This window comes from Macaca mulatta, chromosome 13 (assembly GCF_049350105.2).
Source record: "Macaca mulatta isolate MMU2019108-1 chromosome 13, T2T-MMU8v2.0, whole genome shotgun sequence".
Lineage (NCBI taxonomy): Eukaryota > Metazoa > Chordata > Mammalia > Primates > Cercopithecidae > Macaca > Macaca mulatta.
In genome coordinates, this window is record NC_133418.1 from 82,243,931 (window position 1) to 82,265,234 (window position 21,304).

A 21,304-nucleotide genomic window follows, 5' to 3' on the forward strand; every position below is an offset into this window, starting at 1 on the left:
GAACATTACTTCATTACTTCAACTTTCCCAAACCTTTGAGTATACTGGTTGAAATAAGGTGCCTATATTGTTTTATGTGTCAAACTATCTAAACTATAGTACCTAGTTATTCAATCAAAATCTAACTTAGATATTGTTATGAAAATATTTTGTAGATATGAGTAACATCAGCTGACTTGAAGTTAAGAAGACTGGCCTCCATAATCAGGGTGGGCCTCATCCAATCAGTAAAAGGCCCTAAGTGCAAAACTAAGGCTTCCCTGAAGAAGAAACGTCCACCTGACAGACAGCCCCCCTGTGGATATCAGACTTGCCTGGCCAGCCCCAGCAATTATGTAAGCCAGTTCCTTGCAAAAAAAAAATCTCTTTATATGTATATAAACCCGTTGAAAATTTTATGTAGTGTATATAAATGTATTTATACTACATATATTATAATACATACAATATTCATGTGTATACATGCATACATATGTGTCTGTATATTTATACACATACATAAACTCCATCTGGTTCTTTTTCTCTGGTAAAACCCTAATTGATTCAGAGTCCCTATAGGTGAATGGTAAGAAGTATAATTAATAATCTTTTGTTAGGTCTCAGTAAAACCTTTTTACTTTGCTTCTCAGAAAATGAGAATGGGCCGGGCGCGGTGGCTCAAGCCTGTAATCCCAGCACTTTGGGAGGCCGAGGCGGGCGGATCACAAGGTCAGGAGATCGAGACCACAGTGAAACCCCGTCTCTACTAAAAATACAAAAAATTAGCCGGGCGCGGTGGCGGGCGCCTGTAGTCCCAGCTACTCAGGAGGCTGAGGCAGGAGAATGGCGTGAACCCAGGAGGCGGAGCTTGCAGTGAGCCGAGATCGCGCCACTGCACTCCAGCCTGGGCAACAGCGTGAGACTCCGTCTCAAAAAAAAAAAAAAAAAAAAGAAAATGAGAATGCAAAGGGCCCTAATGACTTGTTAAAAAACCTAAACCTCTTCCATGTCTGCTGGTTTCAAATTATCTGCTTCTAGCAAAACTAAAAGAGGACCTAATTGAATTGACAGCTGCTAAATCATTAAAAATCCTTTATTGTCAATGACTGCTATATGCTTTTTCAAACACAGTTGAGAAGAACAAAGAACTGAGACCCTTATAAGCTCTAAGGGCAGAGATTTCAGTAGCTTTGTTCACCACTCATCACCAGTACTTAGTAGAATGTCCAGTACGCAGCAGGAACTCAAAATACATTTGGTAAATGAATACATAAGCAAAACTCCACAATTCTGATCTACCTACTTACATGTAAAAATTGTGTTACAATCTACATGAATATAAATCAAACATGAAGAACAGAATGAAAGCTAAACCTGTCTCATTCTAGCAATGATGTATATTATTTCAAGGATTCATTAAGTTAATTGGAAAGGAAGTCCACTAAGCTTAAGATTTCCTATGAAAATGTCACACTTTTAGTTTTACTAATTATCAAAAATTTTACAATGTATACTGTAATTATAAAAATCCAAAGAAAAATGTTAAGACTCTGAGTCTTATGAACTCAGAAAATGTAAATAGTTTTTACATTTTAATTTACATATGCATTTCTGTTGCAGTGATTCACAAGATGATTAATACAATTTGCAAGCATAAAAAACATTAGGTTAGTACACCAGGCACACCTATAACCCCAGCACCTTAGGAAGCCGAGGTGGGCAGATCACTTGAGGCCAGGAGTTCAAGACCAATCTATCCAACATGGCAAAAATCCGTCTCTACAAAAAATGCAAAAATTAGCTGGGTGTGGTGGCACACACATGTGATCCCAGCTACTCAGGTGGCTAAAGCAGGAGAATAACTTGAATCCCTACGTCGAGAGGCAGAGGTTGCAGCGAGCTGAGATTGTGCCACTGCACTTCAACCTGAGTGACAGCCAAACTCTGTCTCAAAAAAACAAACAAACAAATAAATGAATAAATAAAGGAAGGGAAAATCAAGAGAAAAAAAGAGAAAACATTCTAATCCGCTATCATTTTTGAAAAAACCTGGGCCGGGCACGGTGGCTCATGCCTGTAATCCCAGCACTTTGGGAGGCCAAGGCAGGTGGATCACGAGGTCAGGAGATCGAGATCATCCTGGCTAACATGGTGAAACCCCGTCTCTACTAAAATACAAAAAATTAGCTGGGTGTGGTGGTGCACACCTGTAGTCCCACCTACTTGGGAGGCTGAGGCAGGGGAATTGCTTGAACCCGGGAGGTGGAGGTTGCAGTGAGCCGTTATCACGCCACTGCACTCCAGCCTGGAGACAGTGAGACTCTGTCTTTAAAAAAAAAAAAAAAAACTTTAAGAAAAAACCTGTTGCAGAGTAAAGAACGTGTATATACACTTTTGTATGTATTTTCTTTCATACACAAGAATTCTCATTGGAAAAGACACCAGAAGCTAGTAATAATAATGACTTGTCAGGGAGAACTGGGTTTTGGGGGGTCCTGATATAGGGAGCTTTTGCACTGAATACATTTTTGTATCTTTTAAATGTTTACTCATTCAAACGTTAACTTATATTTTGGGAGGCAGGGTCTTGTTCTGTCACTCAGGCTGGAGTGAGTGGCGCAATCACAGCTTACTGCAGCCTCAACCTTCAGAGATCTGTATTAATGTTTTATTTTTTATTTTACTTTAATTTTTTTTTTTTTTTTTTTTTTTCTGAGACTGAGTCTCACTCTGTCGCCCAGGCTGGAGTGCAGTGGCGAGATCTTGGCTCACTGCAAGCTTTGCCTCCCGGGTTCAGGCCATTCTCCTGCCTCAGCCTCCCGAGTAGCTGGGACTACAGGCGCCAGCCACGATGCCCGGCTAATTTTTTTTGTATTTTTAGTAGAGTCGGGGTTTCACCATGTTAGCCAGGAAGGTCTCGATCTCCTGACCTTGTGATCCACCCACCTCGGCCTCCCAAAGTGCTGGGATTACAGGCGTGAGCCACTGCACCCGGCCTATTTTGCTTTAATTTTTTTGAGATAGAGTCTCACTGTGTCACCCAGGCTGGAGTGCAGTGACACGATCTTGGCTCACTGCAACCTCCGCCTCCCGGGTTCAAGGCATTGTCCTGCCTCAGCCTCCTGAGTAGCTAAGATTACAGGTGCCTGCCACCACACCCGACTAATTTTTGCATTTTACCTTTTTTTGAGATGGAGTCTTGCTGCGTCGCCAGGCTGGAGTACAGTGGCACAATCTCAGCTCACTGCAACCTCTGCCTTCCGGGTTCAAGTGATTCTCTTGCCTCAGCCTCCCAAGTAGCTGGGACTATAGGCACGTGCCACCATACCCAGCTAATTTTTGTATTTTTAGTAGAGACAGGGTTTCACCATGTTGGCCAGGATGGTCTCGAACTTCTGACCTTGTGATCCGCCTGCCTCAGTCTCCCAAAGTGCTGGGATTACCAGCGTGAGCCACCGTGCCCAGCCAATTTTTGTATTTTTCCTAGAGATGGGTTTTTGCCATGTTGGTCCTGGCCTCAAGTGATCTACCTGCCTCGGCCCCCCAAAGTGCTAGGAGCCACCATGCCCAACCAATGATCTCTGTGTGTGAGTGTGTGTGTGTGTATGTGTGTGTGTGTGTTTTCCTTCCTTGTACCGGTTTTTTGAAATTTCTTTTTTTTTTCTTGCTTTTAGATATGAGGTCTTGCTGTGTTGCCCAGGCTCGTCTCCAACTCCTGGACTCAAGTGGTCCTCCTGCCTTGGCCTCCAAAAGTGCTTGGATTACAGGCGTGAGCCACTGTCCCCGGCCTAAATTTTCTTTCTTTTCTTTTTTTTTTTTTTTTTTTTGAGACGGAGTTTTGCTCCTGTTGCCCAGGCTGGAGTGCAACGGTACGATCTCAGCTCACTACAACCTCCACCTCCTGGGTTCAAGCAATTCTGCCTCAGCCTCCCAAGCAGCTGGGATTACAGGTGTGTGCCACCATGCCCATCTAATTTTGTATTCTTTTTTTTTTTTTTGAGACGGAGTCTCGCTCTGTCGCCCAGGCTGGAGTGCAGTGGCGCGATCTCGGCTCACTGCAAGCTCCGCCTCCTGGGTTCACGCCATTCTCCTGCCTCAGCCTCCCGAGTAGCTGGGACTACAGGCGCCCACAACCGCGCCCGGCTAATTTTTTGTATTTTTAGTAGAGACGGGGTTTCACCGTGGTCTCGATCTCCTGACCTTGTGATCTGCCCGCCTCGGCCTCCCAAAGTGCTGGGATTACAGGCGTGAGCCACCGCGCCCGGCCTAATTTTGTATTCTTAATAAAGACAGGGTTTCACCATGTTGGTCAGGCTGGTCTTGAACTCCTGACCTCAAGTGATCCACCCACCTCGGCTCCCAAAGTGCCGGGATTAGAGGCGTGAGCCACTGCGCCCAGCCCTAAATTTTCTTTTTGTCAGGAAGTTATTCATCGTTTGTAATTTTTTTTTTTTTAAGAGACACAGGTGTCACTCTATTGCCCAGGCTGGAATGCAATTGCTCAGTCATAGCTCATTCCAACCTTGAAATACTGGACTCAAGTGATTCTCCTATCTCACTCTCCTCTGTAGGTAGAACTGTAATTATATATAACTAAATAAATAAAATAAAATACAAGATGGGGCCATGCAAAGTGGCTCATGCCTCTAATCCGAGCATTTTGGGAGGCCAAGGCAGGTGGATCACTTGAGGTGAGAAGTTCGAGACCATGCTGGCCAACATGGCAAAACCCAGTCTCTACAAAAATACAAAAATTAGCCAGGAGTGGTGGCGTGCACCTGTTGTTCCAGCTACTCAGAAGGCTGAGGCAGGCGAATCACTTGAACCCACAAGGTGGAGGTTGCAGGGAGCCGAGACTGCACCACTGCACTCCAGCCTAGGTGACAGAGTGAAACTCTGTCTCAAAAAGAAAGAAAAAAAGAATCTTCATTTGGTCTTTCATAATGTTACTAAACTCAACTTACAATGTTTTTATTTTTAATAATCTCCCCTTTTCTCATTTTTTTGTTTCTTATTTTTGGCTCTGAACTGACACCATTTATTTTTATATCTTAACTCTTATGAGGCTGGGCATGGTGGCTCACACCTGTAATCCCAGCACTTTGGGAAGCCAAGGAGAGCAGATCACCTGAGGTCGAGACCAGCCTGGCCAACATGGCGAAACCCAATCTCTACTAAAAATACAAAAATTAGCCAGGCATGGTGGTGCACGCCTATAATCCCAGCTACTCGGGAGGCTGAGACAGGAGAATTGCTTTAACCCAGGAGGTGGAGATTGCAGTGAGCCACTCAAGCCTGGGCAACAGCGAGACTCCGTCTCAAAAAAAAAAAAAAACTTATGGCTTCTGGACTTATTTTCTAGGTCTCTTAATCCATTTTTCCCTGCCAAGAGAAAAGGTCTCCCTTTGTCACCCAGGGTGGAGTGCAGTGGTGTGAACACACAGCTCACTGCAGCCTCAATCTCCTGGGCTCAAGCAATCCTCCTGCCTCAGTCTCCTGAGTAGCTGGGACCAGAGCTGTGTGCTATCACACACAACTAATCTTTTCTTTTTGTTGTTGTTGAAATGGGATCTTCCTGTGCTGTCCAGGCTGGTATCTAATTGCTGGGTTCATGTAATCATCCTGCCTCAGCCTCCCAAAGTGTTGGGTTTATGTAATTTTTTATTCAACTATGGGCAACAGCTAGACTCCATCTCAAAAAAAAAAAAAAAAAAAAAAAAATACACTGAAGTCTCCAACTTACTCTTAAATGGTTCAGAAAATAATATATGTATGTTTGCATTATATATAGCATGATATGGCCGGGCGCGGTGGCTCAAGCCTGTAATCCCAGCACTTTGGGAGGCCGAGACGGGCGGGGCGGATCACGAGGTCAGGAGATCAAGACCATCCTGGCTAACACGGTGAAACCCCATCTCTACCAAAAAAGACAAAAAACTAGCCAGGCGAGGTGGCGGGCGCCTGTAGTCCCAGCTACTCGGGAGGCTGAGGCAGGAGAATGGCGGGAACCCGGGAGGCGGAGCTTGCAGTGAGCTGAGATCCGGCCACTGCACTCCAGCCTTGGCGACAGAGCGAGACTCCGTCTCAAAAAAAAAAAAAAATATATATATATATATATAGCATGATAAAGCCAATAGGGCAAAATGTTAACAACTGTTGAATCTGAGTAAACGGCATGAGAGTTCCTTACACACTTGGACACTTTAAGACTGAAAGACGTTATGACCTTTTACAAGTAAGTACTGAAATATTTACAGATAAAAAGGTAAGGCTTCTTTGATGTGCTTCAAAATAACGGGCTAGCGAGTAGGGGTCTAGATGAATAAAAATTGATCATGTATGGATCACTGTTAATACACAGTGATGGAAACACCAGGCATATTGTATTCTTCTCTGCTTGTACATGATGAAAGTTTTCTGTAATAATAAGTTTGTTTTTTTTTTTTTAGAGTCTGTAAGCCGGGCGCAGTGGCTCACACCTGTAATCCAGCACTTTGGGAGGCAGAGGTGGGCAGATTACCTGAGGTCGGGAGTTCGAGATCAGCCTGACCAATATGGAGAAACCCCGTCTCTACTAAAACTACAAAATTAGTCAGGCGTGGTGGCGCATGCCTGTACTTCCAGCTACTCAGGAGGCTCAGGCAGGAGAATCGCTTGAACCTGGGAGGTAGAGGTTACGGTAAGCCGAGATCACGTGGCACTGCACTCCAGCCTGGGCAACAAGAGAGAAACTCTGTCTCAAAAAATAAAAAAAAAGAAAAAGAGTCCATAATGGCCAGGCGCAGTGGCTCTCACAGCACTTTGGGAGTATAAGGCAAGAGGATCACTTGAGATCCCAGGAGTTGGAGACCAGCCTGGCCAACATGGTAAAACCCCATCTCTACTAAAAATACAAAAATTAGCCAGGCGTGGTGGCATGCGCCGGTACTCTCAGCTACCTGGGAGGCTGAGGTATCAGAATTGCTTGAACCAGGGAGGCTGCAGTGAGACAAGATTGTGCCACTGCACTCCAGTCTGGGCAACAGAGCGAGACTCTCTATCTCAAAAAATAAAAAAAGAGTCCATAATCAGAAGTTTTTTAAATGGAAAAACTAAAGTTCAGGAAAATTAAGTGGCATCCACACTCAGGACTCCAGTTTTGAACTCATTCTAATAACACTTTCTCCATTAACCCTCCCTAAAAAACTCCTCATAAAACATGAACTCTTCAGACAACTTTATGTGCTTTCTGCACCTGATGTTTTAGTCAATACGACAGAAATACAGTAAGATACATCTAACTCCACCATTCCTAGATATATAGTTGCCTTTGAAAGTAAATCCCAGCTACTTGGGAGGCTGAGGCAGGAGAACTGCTTGAACATGGGAGGTGGAAGTTGCAGTGAGCCGAGATCATGCCATTCCATTCTAGCCTGGGCAACAAGAGTGAAACTCTGTCTCTAAATAAATAAATAGATAATAAAATAAAATATTTTTTAAAATCTCATTTATATTCATATACTTTGGATTTAATCATGCTCATAATCTAGGTTCTAAGGTTGTTGCTGGTTGGATGTGGTGCCTCACACCTGTAATCTCAACATTTTGGGAGGCCGAGATGGGAGGATTGCTTGAGGCCAAGAGTTTGAGACCTACCCTGGCAACATAACAAGACCCCATTTCTACCAAAAAAATGTTTTTTAATTAGCTAGGCATGGTGGGATGCACCTGTACTCCCAGCTACTCTAAAGGCTGAGGCAGGAAGATCCTTTGTGCCAAGGCTTGATTCAAGGCTGCTGTGAGCTATGATCCTGCCACTGCACTCCAGCCTGGGCAACAGAGCCAGACCCTGTCTCCAAAAAAAAAAAAAAAAAAGCATAAAGGGGGACAAAAAAAGCAATTTGGGACCAGCCATGGTGACTCACACCTGTAATCCCAGCACTCTGTGAGGATCCCTTGAGGCTAGGAGCCTGGTGCTTTTAAAGCAATATTTTGTTCTCATTATCAGTAGCAAATGTGAAGCCCTGATATGTTGAATATATAATTTGTAAACATGACAGAACTCATATCATAATGAACACTTTTTTCTTTTACATGTCAGCAATTAATTGAAATAATGAACACTTTCTATACAGAAGCAGAAAAACACTATGAACTACAGAAGAAAATACAGTAAGAATTTAACTTATGAGACAACTAACTTGACTGGCTAAATCTACAACACAGTGGGGCAACGACCCTCAAGCAAACTCAGAACAAACCTTTGCAAATAGCAGCCTTCCTTATACCCATACCAGAACATTTCAAAAGCTTCAGGGTCCTCAAGACCATAGTGATTATAAATCAAAGCATCAAACTGGCCGGGTGTGGTGGCTCACAACTGTAATCCCAGCACTCCCAAGGTGGGCGGATCACTTGAGGTCAGGAGTTCAACACCAGCCTGGCCAACATGGTGAAACCCCGTCTCCACTAAAAATACAAAACTTAGCGGGACTTGGTGGTGCACGCCTATAATACCAGCTACTTGGGAGGCTGAGGCAGGAGAATCACTTGAAGCTGGGAAGCAGAGGTTACAATGAGCAGAGATCATGTCATTGCACTCCAGCCTGGGTGACAGAGCCAGACTCCATCTTAAAAAAAAAAAAAAGAAACAAAGTATCAAACTGCAAAATCCACCTACATAAGTTCCTAGAGTCTCACTACATTTTTGTAGAGAAAAAAAATAGCTTTCAACATAATGTACTTTCTGTCTTGAAATTTAAATCACTTCAGTGTGTTTATTGTTCTTTTGAAAATTCAAACTGGCTAAAATTTTCTTTAAACTTAAGGTCGGGCGTGGTGGCTCATGCCTGTAATCCCAGCACTTTGGGAGGCCAAGGTGGGCGGATCCCCTGAGGTCGGGAGTTCAAGACTAGCCTGACCAACATGGAGAAACCTCACCTCACTAAAAATACAAAATTAGCCAGGCATGGTGGCACATGCCTGTAATCCCAGCTACTAGGGAGGCTAAGGCAGGAGAATCGCCTGAACCCGGGAGGTGGAGGTTGTGGTGAGCCTAGATCACGCCATTGCACTCCAGCCTGGGCAACAAGAGTGAAACTCCGTCTCAAAAAAAAATAATAATAATCAAAATAATAGGCCAGGAGTGGTGGCTCATGTCTATAATCCCAGCACTTTGGGAGGCCAAGGCAGGTAGATCACCTGAGATCAGGAATTTGAGACCAGCCTGGCCAACGTGGTGAAACCCTGTCTCTGCTAAAAATACACAAATTAGCCAGTAATCCCAGCTACTTGGGAGGCTGAGGCAGGAAAATCACTTGAACCCAGGAGACAGAGGTTGCAGTAAGCCGAGATAGTGCCACTGCACTCCAGCCTGGGTGATAGAGCGAGACTCCGTCTCAAAATAAATAATAAATAAAATTAATAAATAAAATAATGAAACCTGCATATCCTGCACATGTACCCCTGAACTTAAAAGATGGGGGAAAAAAAAAATCTGACTGGGCATGGTAGCTCACACCAATAATCCCAGCACTTTGGAAAGCCAAGGCAGGAGGATCACTTGAGCCCAAGAGTTCCAGACCAGCCTGAGAAACATAGGGAGACTATCTCTGTAACACGCGTTTTTTTTTTTAATTAGCCTGGTGTTGTGGTACACACCTGTGGACCCAGCTACTCTGGAGGCTGAGGTAGGGGTATTGCTTAAGCCTGGGAGGTCGAGGCTACAGTGAGCCATGATTGTGCCACTGCACTTTCCAGCCTGGGCAACAGAGCAAGACCTAGTTCCCTCGTCAAAAACACTAAGTATTATTCAGCTATTCTAGCGGAGAGAAAACATCCTCCAGAACAGTGAAGTATAAATTTCCTCCTATTTGTATCCTTACAAAACCACCAGTGGGCCAGGCCCAGCAGTTCATGCATGTAATCCCAGCACTTTGAGAGGCCAAGGTGAGAGATTACTTGAGGCCTAGAGTTCAAGACCAGCCTGGGCAACATAGCAAGACTCCATCTCTATTCAAAAGAAAAATCCACCACTGAAAACAGGAGATGGCAAGACACTGCCCAGATCATTTGCTAAAGCCTGTTTACAAAGGTTTCTATGTCAACATTTTCACCAATTAATAAATGTGATGCAACCTAAAAAACTATATACTAGGCCAGGCCTGATAGCTCACACCTGTAATCCCAGCCCTTTGCAAGGATGAGGCAGGAGGCTCACTTGAGCCCGTGATTTTGAGGCTGCAGTGAGCCATGATCACACCACTGCACTCCAGCCTGGGTGGCAAAGCAAACTTTGTCTCCAAAAAAAAAAAAAAAAAAAAAAAGTTATATATATACACACACACACACACACACACACACACACACATATATACATTAAAACCAAACACCAGTGTTTGGTTTCAGTTAGTATCACTTATTTTACTCCCATCAAAACTACAAGATAAATGGACAAGCAAAAGGCTTCAGGTAAGAAAAAGCATGTCTGCACCTCATTATGAAAAACACAAGACTTAAACATTTTTTTAATCAGAGAAAAACAACTTACTAGCATGCTTATCTGCGAGCATTATAAGTGTGTTGGAAATATCACGTCGTCTATAAAAGCATACTACTTTTGCTTCCACGTTGCCACTTGCAGTCTAAGAGATAAGAAAAATAAAAGTCATTTGTACTGAATATTAGAGTCAAATAATTTATAAAACAAAACAAGATACAGCACAATTATATGATCATGCTCATTAATACTGGTGCCAACTACAACTGCAGGATAACCACAGAGCTAAAAAATTCAAATAAGGATGAGCAACATTTGTTCTGCTTCCAAGCACAACTGGAATGTCAAACATATAACAATACTGGCATTAACTAAACTAAACTGATTAGACCCTTTAATGATTAAAGCCAGACACAGTTAACACTGATTAGCTTTAAGAAACTAATCCCCCCCACTGCTTCAATTAACTAGCCTTAAAAAAAAAAAAAAGAAAAAGAAACTAATCCCCCCAGTTTTTAAAGCCACAACTGACGGAAATAATTTATTTCAGTCATGTAAACATACCTTGTCCAAACCCATTCCCAGAAAGCACAAGCTAAGTGTAAAATCACCAAGCCCTCCCCTAAGTATCCCATGTTCCATGGACAGTGAAGCTCTGCAGGTGGGAAGCAGCCATAATACCGAATAGACCAGGTGACCTGGAAAGGCATTCTCTAGCCCAAGGAAGTCTACGAATCTCTTAAGAGTCAATATTCTAAAGCAGTACTTAGTTTACCTCCACAACTAAACATATTAAAAACCCTGAGTTATGAACACTGAAACTCTCATTTCTTTTTGGCTAGTCTACAATGCAATCAATATTCAGTTAGGTTCTTCCAAAGTATGATGGCTTCAAAAAAAATTCAGTTATGCTGTCATTTACTGCAGCTGGGGCCCAGGCTCCTGCTCTCCTATTCTCTAGAATTCTGAGAGCTCTCAAGAAGGTCAATCATTCATTACAAAGTTCCCTGTAAAAACACACAGATTATAATAAAATGCTATTGTGATTTCCATTTTCAAATAAATGTGAGAACAAATTTTCAGAAATTTATCTGGTCTTACAGATATACTCAAATACAAAGAAGAATATATAAGTTCTGCAGTAAATGTGTCAATTTTATGAAGTTCAGCAGCAGTATTTTAGATTAAAAAATAGTCCTGTGGAAACAGTGCCCCTTAAAATTGAAATCATATTAAATTTCTAACCAAAGTGCTTCTATATTTCATAATACTGTGATCAAATACATTCTCCAGAAATAATGATCCAGCAGTCTGCTAAATGAACAGGCCAGGATTTCCATGTAAATAAAATAAAATCTATCAGTGACTTCAAATATAAGCTCTTAGTCATTTCTGTCTTCTTGAGATTTTGTCTTTTTGAGATATGCCTTGAAACTGTTGCTTTGGATTTTCAATGTGATTTTTGTCTCTTCTTGAGATATTAAAAATCCAGGCTGGGCGCGGTGGCTTACGCCTGTAATCCCAACACTTTGGGAGGCCAAGGCAGGGGGATCACGAGGTCAGGAGTTCTAGACCAGCCTGGCCAACATAGTAAAACCCCGTCTCTACTAAAAATACAAAAATTAGCCAGGTGTGCTGGCACACACCTGTAGTCCCAGCTACTCAGGAGGCTGAGGCAGAAGAATTGCTTGAACCTGGGAAGTGGAGGATGCAGTGAGCCAAGACCACACCATTGCACTCCAGCATGGGTGACAGAGTGACACTCCACCTCAAAAAAATAAAATAAAAAATCCAAATCAACAGTTTCTAGGCATATTTTTTTCTGCCTCACTAGTGAGTTCCTCCAATAGGGATGCTATACAAAGCTAATTAAATTATTATTTAAACTTGCTTAGGGGGCAGGGAGCATAGTTCAAAATAGTCTCTTCTTTTTTTTTTTTTTGAGACGGAGTCTTGCTCTGTCACCCAGGCTGAAGTGCAGTGGCGCGATCTCGGCTCACTACCAGCTCCGCCTCCCGGGTTCACGCCCTTCTCCTGCCTCAGTCTCCTGAGTAGCTAGGAGTATAGGCGCCCGCCACCATGCCCAGCTAATTTTTTGTATTTTTAGTAGAGACGAGGTTTCACCGTGTTAGCCAGGATGGTCTTGATCTCCTGACCTCCTGATCCACTCGCCTCAGCCTCCTAAAGTGCTGGGATTACAGGCGTGAGCCACTGCCCCGGCCATAAATAGTCTCTTCTTGACCATGCACTCACTTGGCTACTAGGTAGCTTATGGCTACCATATTCCTCTTCCCCTCTACAAACACACCCTCTCCAGCATTCTTCTGAAGCATTGTTACTCATGGGTCTACAGCCCAGTGCCAGTCTGCAACTGTTAACGGCATTTAATGAAATAAGTACAAGGTTTGAGGCTAAGTGCATTACAGCAATTAAGAGTTAATTTACATATATATATATATTTTTTTTTTTTTTTTGGATGGAGTCTCGTTCTGTTGCCAGGCTGGAGTGCAGTGGCATGATCTCGGCTCACTGCAACTTCCAACTCCCTGGTTCAAGCGATCCTCCTGCCTCAGCCTCCCAAGTAGCCTTTTTTTCCTAGCTTATCAATCAGAACAGAGTAAGTATTTTCAGTTCAGAGGTGGTTTTGTTTTGGTTTTTTTGTTTGTTGAGAGGGAGTTTCACTCTGTTGCCCAGGCTGCAGTGCAATGGCGCGATCTCAGCTCACTGCAACTTCCGCCTCTTGGGTTCAAGCAATTCTCCTGCCTCAGCCTCCCAAGTAGCTGGGATTACAGGCATGTGCCACCACGCCCAGCTAATTTTGTATTTCTAGTAGAGACAGGGTTTCACCACATTGGCCAGGCTGGTCTCAAACTCCTCTCAGGTGATCCACCCACCTCAGCCTCCAAAAGTCCTGGGATTACAGGCGTGAGCCACCGCATCCTGCCTTGTTTTGGTTTTTTTAAGACATGGGGGGTCTTGTTATGTTGCACAGGCTGGTCTCAAACCCCCAGTCTCAAGCAATCCTCCTGCCTCAGCCTCTTGAGCAGCTGGGACTACAGGCCTGAGCCACCATGCCTGTCTTCAAGTATTTTTAAATCATTATTTGGATTTTCCCATCATGTTTTAACTTTCCGTACCTAGCCAATTTCACCTCTGATCTTCCCAGGGCCTTTATCTAGAATACTCCTTTGGCTTCTCTTGCCATGGTTCCCTCTTCCTCATCCTTTAGGCCTCAACTTCAATGTCCTCTCCCACCCTACCTAAAGGAAATGACCTGTCATTCTCTATGTCGAGGCACTTGCCTTCTTGCAAGTTAACACAATGCATTACTATTACTATTTTCTTTATGCCCGTCAACTTGTCTTTCCGGGTGTCTCCCTCATGAGAATGTAGACCATGTATGGGTAGAGACCATGTCCATCTTGCTCACAGTTCTGTCTCTCAGCCTAGCATAGTGGCTGGTACATAACAGGTACTCAATAGTATTTGCTTAATGAATTGCCTAAAATAAGATATCTTTTTCACATCCCTTCAGAAATAAAGATCCTATGTAAATATTTCAATTAGCCATTCAAACTACCATTTTGTGAAATTACAAAGAATCCCATCTCTCACAACACAGTCATCCCCCAGCCCCAGAGACTCGCTATTACATGGATTCACAATACAGTCATCCCCCAGCCCCAGAGACTCGCTATTACATGGATGACTCTGTGCTGACAACAGGTAGGGGGAGGGAGGAGATGAGGATGGAGGACGGGGGCATTTTGGAAGTAAATGGCAATGAAATGATAAAGGAGTGTGAAATAATCCATGTTCACCTAGATGTGCAACCCAATCATTTAGCTACTGTGTGCCTCAAGACAACAACGCATGATCTAGGTACCTTAAGGTGTAAGGTTATGTGAGGCTCAAAAGGGTAACAAATGTGAATCCCAGGTTAGGTTTCCAGGGCACCATGCTGTGACATTTCTAAACTTAGCACAGCTGCAATTTTACTTTTACTTGTGGGACTATATGGTTGATGTCTGTCTGCACTAGACCTGTTTATCATCCTTGCATTCTCACTGTCTAAAAGTACCTGGCTGGTAGAAGGTCCTCAAAATTACTTGTAAAATGAATGAACTGAAGCAGTTGGTAAATAGTAAAGCTATGTATGTATAAGCATTAACATCAGACATTTCAGAAATTAATTCAACAAGTATTTAGTGAATGCCTTTAACTATGTGCCAACAACTATTCTAAGGCATTCAGAATGCATAACTGGACAAAACAGAGAAGATCACTATAGCTGACACTCTAGGAAGACAGGTAATGAAAACAAACACAGTAAGTATATTTGGAGGTGATAAATGATATGGAAAAAAGAGCAAGGGGTGAGGGGTAGGGTGGATACAAATAAATGGTCCTCCTAAGGTGGTTGCAGGGAGAAACAACCAAGAGCCCACTGTACTTTGTGCCAAGTAAGCAAGGCAGAGCTCCCACCTGCTTTCAGCAAAAGTGGAGGTCAGAGAGGGGCAGTGACCGCCAAAGAATACAGGCTCTCATAGGTCAAGATTTCTATTTCAATCTAATTAACTTTCTAATTAAACTGATACAGTAAATAGTTTGGAGTTGCCTCAATTCTTTTTTTTTTTTTTTTTTTTTTGAGACGGAGTCTTGCTCTGTCACCCAGGCTGGAGTGCAGTGGCCACATCTCGGCTCACTGCAAGCTCCGCCTCCCGGGTTCACGCCATTCTCCTGCCTCAGCCTCCCGAGTAGCTGGGACTACAGGCACCCGCCACCTCGCCCGGCTAGTTTTTTGTAATTTTTAGTAGAGACGGGGTTTCACCGTGTTAGCCAGGATGGTCTCCATCTCCCGACCTCATGATCCGCCCGTCTCGGCCTCCCAAAGTGCTGGGATTACAGGCTTGAGCCACCGCGCCCGGCCGAGTTGCCTCAATTCTTATACATCAAGAACATAAAAGATCAGAATCACATGCCAACAGTTCCCACCCACAGACTGATCTAAACTTGAGGCCATTCTCTTCATTTGGTGGTCTCAAAGACTAAATATTTTTTTTTTTTAATGTAAAATCTCTCAGTGCTTTCAGAGACCAAGATAGGGGTCTGCTTGAAGACAGGAGTTCTAGATTAGCCTGGGCAACATAGTGAGACGCCATCTCTACAAAAAATTTACGGCCGGGCGCGGTGGCTCAAGCCTATAATCCCAGCACTTTGGGAGGCCGAGACGGGCGGATCACGAGGTCGGGAGATCGAGACCATCCTGGCTAACATGGTGAAACCCTGTCTCTACTAAAAAATACAAAAAACTAGCCGGGCGAGGTGGCGGGCGCCTGTAGTCCCAGCTACTCGGGAGGCTGAGGCAGGAGAATGGCGTAAACCCGGGAGGCGGAGCTTGCAGTGAGCCGAGATCCGGCCACTGCACTCCAGCCTGGGCAGCAGAGCGAGACTCCGTCTAAAAAAAAAAAAAAAAAAAAATTTAAAAATTAGGCTGGGTGTGGTGGTTCACACCTGTAATCCCAGCACTTTGGGAGGCCAAGGTGGGTGGATCACTTGACGTCAGGAGTTCGAGACCAGCTTGGCCAACATGGTGAAACCCTGTCTTCACTAAAACACAAAAAAATTAGCTGGGCCTGGTGGCGGGCGCCTGTAATCCCAGCTACTTGGGAGGCTGAGGGAGATCACTTGAACCCGGGAGGAGGAGGTTGCAGTAAGTCGGGATCTATGCTACTGCACTCCAGCCTGGGTGACAACTAACACAGGCAAATGCAGTAGCACAGTCGTTTTGAGAAAAGGAAGCCGGGCACAGTAGCTCATGCCTGTAATCCCAGCACTTTGGGAGGCCAAGGCGGTGGATCACCTGAGGTCAGGAGTTAGAGACCAGCCTGATCAACATGGAGAAATCCCGTCTCTGCTAAAAATTAGCCGGACATGGTGAAGTATGCCTGTAAACTCAGCTACTTGGGAGGCTGAGGCAGGAGGATTGCTTTGAGTCCAGGAGTTCAAGGTTACAGCGAGTTATAATCATACCACTGAACTCTAGCCTGGATGACAGAGTCAGACCCTGTCTCCCTGTCTCTGGAATAAAATAAAAATAATGCAAATTCCCTGAGATATTCCCAAAACAAACCAAGGTCTCAAGGCTCTTTAAAGTAGGAACGTCCTAGGTCAGGCTTGCCTTCCCAGGACAAAACTGAACAAGTAACCAGATGGCATTTTGAGGGAAAGGTATTAGCTAGACAGACTCAAAGATTTTAACACTATGAAGTCTCATAAGCCACACAACCCTCAAAGCAGTCTGAAGGAAAACAAAGCATCATTAGAAAATCTATGGTCCATGTAGCTTACGACTGCTTTCTGGTGCCTCCATTATATAAACGCTGGTCAGGCGCAGTGGCTCACACCTGAGGTAAGGAGTTCAAGGCAAGCCCAACCAACATAGTAAAACCCTGTCTCTAATAAACACACACACAAAAAATAGCCAGGCGTGCTAGTGCCTGCCTGTAACCCCAGCTACTTGGGAGGCTGAGACAGGAGAATTGTTTGAACCTGAGAGGAAGAGGTTGCAGTGAGCTAAGATTGCGCCACTGCACTCCAATCTGGGCTAAAAGAGTGAAAACTCCATCTCAAAAAACAAAACAAAACGAAAAAAGGTTCTTCTCCTGCAATCATAAGGCTTCTGTTTTCCTAATAATCTACGATCACAGACAAACCTTAATGTAAACATTTTAACTGGGCCAAAGGTACAAAGCTACTTTATATTTATTATACCAAAACCATATTCTTTTTTTTGAGACAGTCTCTGTTACCCAGGCTGGAACGCAGTGATGCAATCACAGCTCACTGCAGCCTTGACCTCCTGGGCCCAAGCAATCTTCCTCAGCCTCCCAAGTAACTGGGACTACAGGCATGTGCCATCATACCCGGCTATTTTTTTTGGTAGAGATAGGGTTTCCCTGTGTTACCCAGGCTAGTCTTGAACTCCTGGACTCAAAGGATCCTGAGGTCTCAGCTTTCCAAAACGTTGGGATTACAGGTGTGAGCTACCACAGACAATTTAGCCTAGTCCAGAATTTTACAAATTCCCTTCAAATTTTTTTTTTTTTAAGGAGTTTCACTCTTGTTGCCCAGGCTGGAGGGCAATGGTGTGATCTTGGCCTACCGCAACCTACACCTCCCAGGTTCAAGCAATTCTCCTGCCTCAGCCTCCCGAGTAGCTGGGATTACAGGCAGGCACCAACACACTAGGCTAATTTTGTATTTTTAGTAGAGATGGGGTTTCTCCAAGTTGGTCAGGCTGGTCTCGAACTCCCGACCTCAGGTGATCCACCCGCCTCGGTCTCTCAAAGTGGCTGGGATTACAGGTGTGAGCCACTGCACCCGCCAGCCAATTCCTTTCAATATTATGTTCCCTAGCTTCCTCTTTCTCAACCTGGAAGAGGAAAATATTAATTCACTAAAAAGAGAAAAATACACATTATGACTCTAAACATAAAAAGGGTCTGAGTTACATAAGTCAACTGCTCTTTCAGAGGCTCTAAGCAATTTGAAAATATCTGCAGACTTTTAAATATTCAGTAACTAAAAAGCAAAAGCATAGTCGGAATTCAGAATCCTGCATAACTCTCTAAAATCTCAACTTTCTTTTTTTTTTTTTTTTGGAGACAGTATTTCGCTCTGTCACCCAGGCTGGAGTGCAATGGGGTGATCTCGGCTTACTGCAACCTCTGCCTCCCAGGTCCAAGCGATTCTCCTGCCTCAGCCTCCTGAGTAGCTGGGATTACAGGTGCATGCTACCATGCCTAGCTAATTTTTTTGTACTTTTTTGGTAGAAACGGGGTTTCACCATGTTGGCCAGGCTGGTCTTGAACTCCTGACCTCAAGTGATCCACCTGCCTTGGCCTCCCAAATTGCTGGGATTACAGGCATTAGCCACCATGCCCGGCCTAAAATCTCAACTTTCAAAGAGTCTGGGACTGAAAGTAAAACCATCTCTTATGCCCTTTACCCCATTCATTTTTATTTATTATTATTATTTCTTTTTTTTGAGATGGAATTTCACTCGTTGCCCAGGCTCGAGTGCAATGGTACGATCTTGGCTTACCACAACCTCCGCCTCCTGGGTTCAAGCGATTCTCCTGCCTCAGCCTCCCAAGTGGCTGGGATTATAGGCATGTGCCACCATGCCCGGCTAATTTTTTTGTATTTTTAGCAGAGACGGGGTTTCTCCATGTTGGTCAGGCTGTTCTCGAACTCCTGACCTCCGGTGATCCTACCACCTCGGCCTCCCAAAGTGCTGAGATTACAGGCATGAGCCACCGTGCCCAGCCCTATTTTTATTTTTTATATTAATTAAAAAAAAAAAATAGGCCGGGCGCGGTGGCTCAAGCCTGTAATCCCAGCACTTTGGGAGGCCGAGACGGGCGGATCACGAGGTCAGGAGATCGAGACCATCCTGGCTAACACGGTGAAACCCCGTCTCTATTAAGAAATACAAAACAAAAAACTAGCCGGGCGAGGTGGCGGGCGCCTGTAGTCCCAGCTACTCGGGAGGCTGAGGCCGGATAATGGCGTGAACCCGGGAAGCGGAGCTTGCAGTGAGCTGAGATCCGGCCACTGCACTCCAGCCTGGGTGACAGAGCGAGACTCCGTCTCAAAAAAAAAAAAAAAAAAAAAAAAAAAAAATAGAGATGGGGTCTCACTATGTTGCACAGGCTGGTCTCAAACCACCCACCAGGCCTCCCAATTTACTGGGATTGCAGGCATGAGCCTCCGCACCAGGCCACCCTTTACCTAATTACCCGTTAAGGGAAAATAAATATTTTTTAAATTAAAATTAAGAACACTCAGTGTATATACCTTGTTGAGTTCTTCTATCCTTCTTATTAGGTATGGGTTGCTGGAGGAATTCTCAAAGTAGACATAATCTGTAATTAAAGGAAGTACAGAACTTAATATTTTCAACAGAAAGTTCAGATTTGTCAATCCAAGACTTTTTATGTTAGGCAATTCACGTTTGAAATTAAGCTCATAATTCATTCACTGGTAAAAGCAAACATAATAATGCAGCCTTAATATATTCTCTCATGTGCCTACTATTCACGGACCTTTATTTTCTTGGCATTTTCATTTCAATTAATGTTTCATCAGTTTCTCCTAGACTTCTGTCCCAATATGTCATTTCTTTAATAATAAACAAAAAAGACACCTCTTATCACTGGGTAGTCGGGGCACACTAAACATGTGTCCTCTGTACTATAACTACTTCCACATCTTTTTCCTCCAATACAATTTGCCCTGGAGGCTGCTTCTCACATAAAACTATTGACCTAAGACACATTCAGAGCATGGAGAAAGGCTTCACAGTCCAACCTACATTTCAATCGCTACTTAAAAAAAAAAAAAAAAAAAAAAAAAATCAGATGAGCAGAACAGGTAAGAGGAAGAACACTAACAAACTTTTCCACAGCTCTACCTGGGAAGATGAGGGAAAAAGCGGGTCAGGGGGATCAATTATAAGAGGCAAAGTGCCCTGGGGGTGATATCACCATCTTTTTTACCCTTTTACCATATTTAATCCAGATCCATTTAATGTCTTGTGATTAAGAAATTGCTGCAGGCTTTCAACTAAAAAGATAACATTTTTCAAGTGTGGCTTTTCCTCTCATCTGATAGGCTCGCTGGAAACTTCCCACTGTGTGTTTATCTCAAAGGCAGCTGCATTGTTATTGTCTATCTTAGTGGCTCTTTCGCCGCTGTCTTCTGCAAAGTGGCCTCATTTAGCCAGGCCATTCCCACCACCATCCATCAGAAGCTCAGCTAATGAGCGGAGAAGGAAGAGCCAGTCTCTCATACAAACACGCCACTTATCTGAATTATTATTTTACCAGGAAAGAGGGAGGAGGGCGTCGTGAGTAGGGAGAAAGTTTGTTTGACCTTATTTCTCTCTTCCGCAGACTGGGAAGGAGGCAGGCAGCAGAGCAAACGTCCAGGCAGAGCTCAACTCCCCACCTCCGGCTGAGGTTCCCAGGTCCCACGAAGCCCCATTCGTGGGGGGCTGGACCAGAAACGAAAGGAGGGGGGCCGAGGAAGGCGAGGTGCAGGGCCCCGGCAAGGTGCAGGCCCGCAAACAGGCCTGTCCAGCTGGGCCCCTGGCTGGGCCCCCACCGCCCCCACCCCCACCCCAGGCTCCCACTGAGTGGGGAAGAAGCAGGGGAGGGGATGTCCCCTCATCCTCTCCAGCGCCTAGAAGCCACGCGAGAAGGCCACCTTCTCAGGGGGCTCGACGGGCCCCACCACCATGAGGGTTTCGTGGAGGGAGGTGTCTGGTAATTCGTACCCCCAAGTAGAGGCCTGGCCCTAAACACCTGGCGGGGTGCGAGGGTGAAGGTGGCCCCGGCCCCTCGCGAGCCCCCGTGGGGGGAGGGGAGGGGTGGGGTGGGGGTGGGGAGTCCTGGCCCCTCTGCGGGCCCCGGCGCCCCCGCCCCCTGCGACCTCAGCCCCGGCGCCAGTGGCTCCCGGCAGTTGGCGTGCGCTCGCCCCGGCCCCCCGGTCCCGGAGCCCGCTCCCACACGGGCCGGGTCGGGCTGAGCCTGCCTACCTCCGACCCGGTACATGTTGGCCGCCATGTCCGCCCGCCCGCCCGCGGAGCCCGAGCCGAGCCCCGCCCGCCGCCGCCGCCACCTCCTCAGCCTCAGCCTCGACCGCCGCTGCCGCCGCCGCCTCCGCTGCTGCCTCGCCACGGGGGGGAAGGGAGGGAAGGGAGGGGACAGGGGGAGGGGGAAGTGAAGGGGAGGGGACGCCGAGGGGTGGGGGCTGGTGCCCGCCCCCAGCGCCAGGCTAGCG

At 45.1% G+C, this 21,304-nt stretch overlaps 1 protein-coding gene across 8 annotated transcripts in view; it reads right to left on the reverse strand.

Annotated features, from left to right (window-relative positions):
• The window catches only part of MTA3 (metastasis associated 1 family member 3), a 187,273-nt gene extending 166,176 nt beyond the window's left edge, over positions 1-21,097 (reverse strand). For 5 of the 8 annotated variants that reach the window (XM_028831591.2, XM_028831590.2, XM_015112218.3 and 2 more), the window contains exons 1-3: positions 21,060-21,095; positions 19,319-19,386; positions 10,508-10,601 (exon numbers count right to left, since the gene is read on the reverse strand). In XM_028831591.2, coding sequence (XP_028687424.1) covers positions 10,508-10,601; positions 19,319-19,386; positions 21,060-21,087 — 190 coding nt within the window. In that variant the 5' untranslated portion in view covers positions 21,088-21,095. 8 annotated transcript variants of the gene reach the window in all.
• Positions 21,098-21,304: the final 207 nt, after the last annotated feature.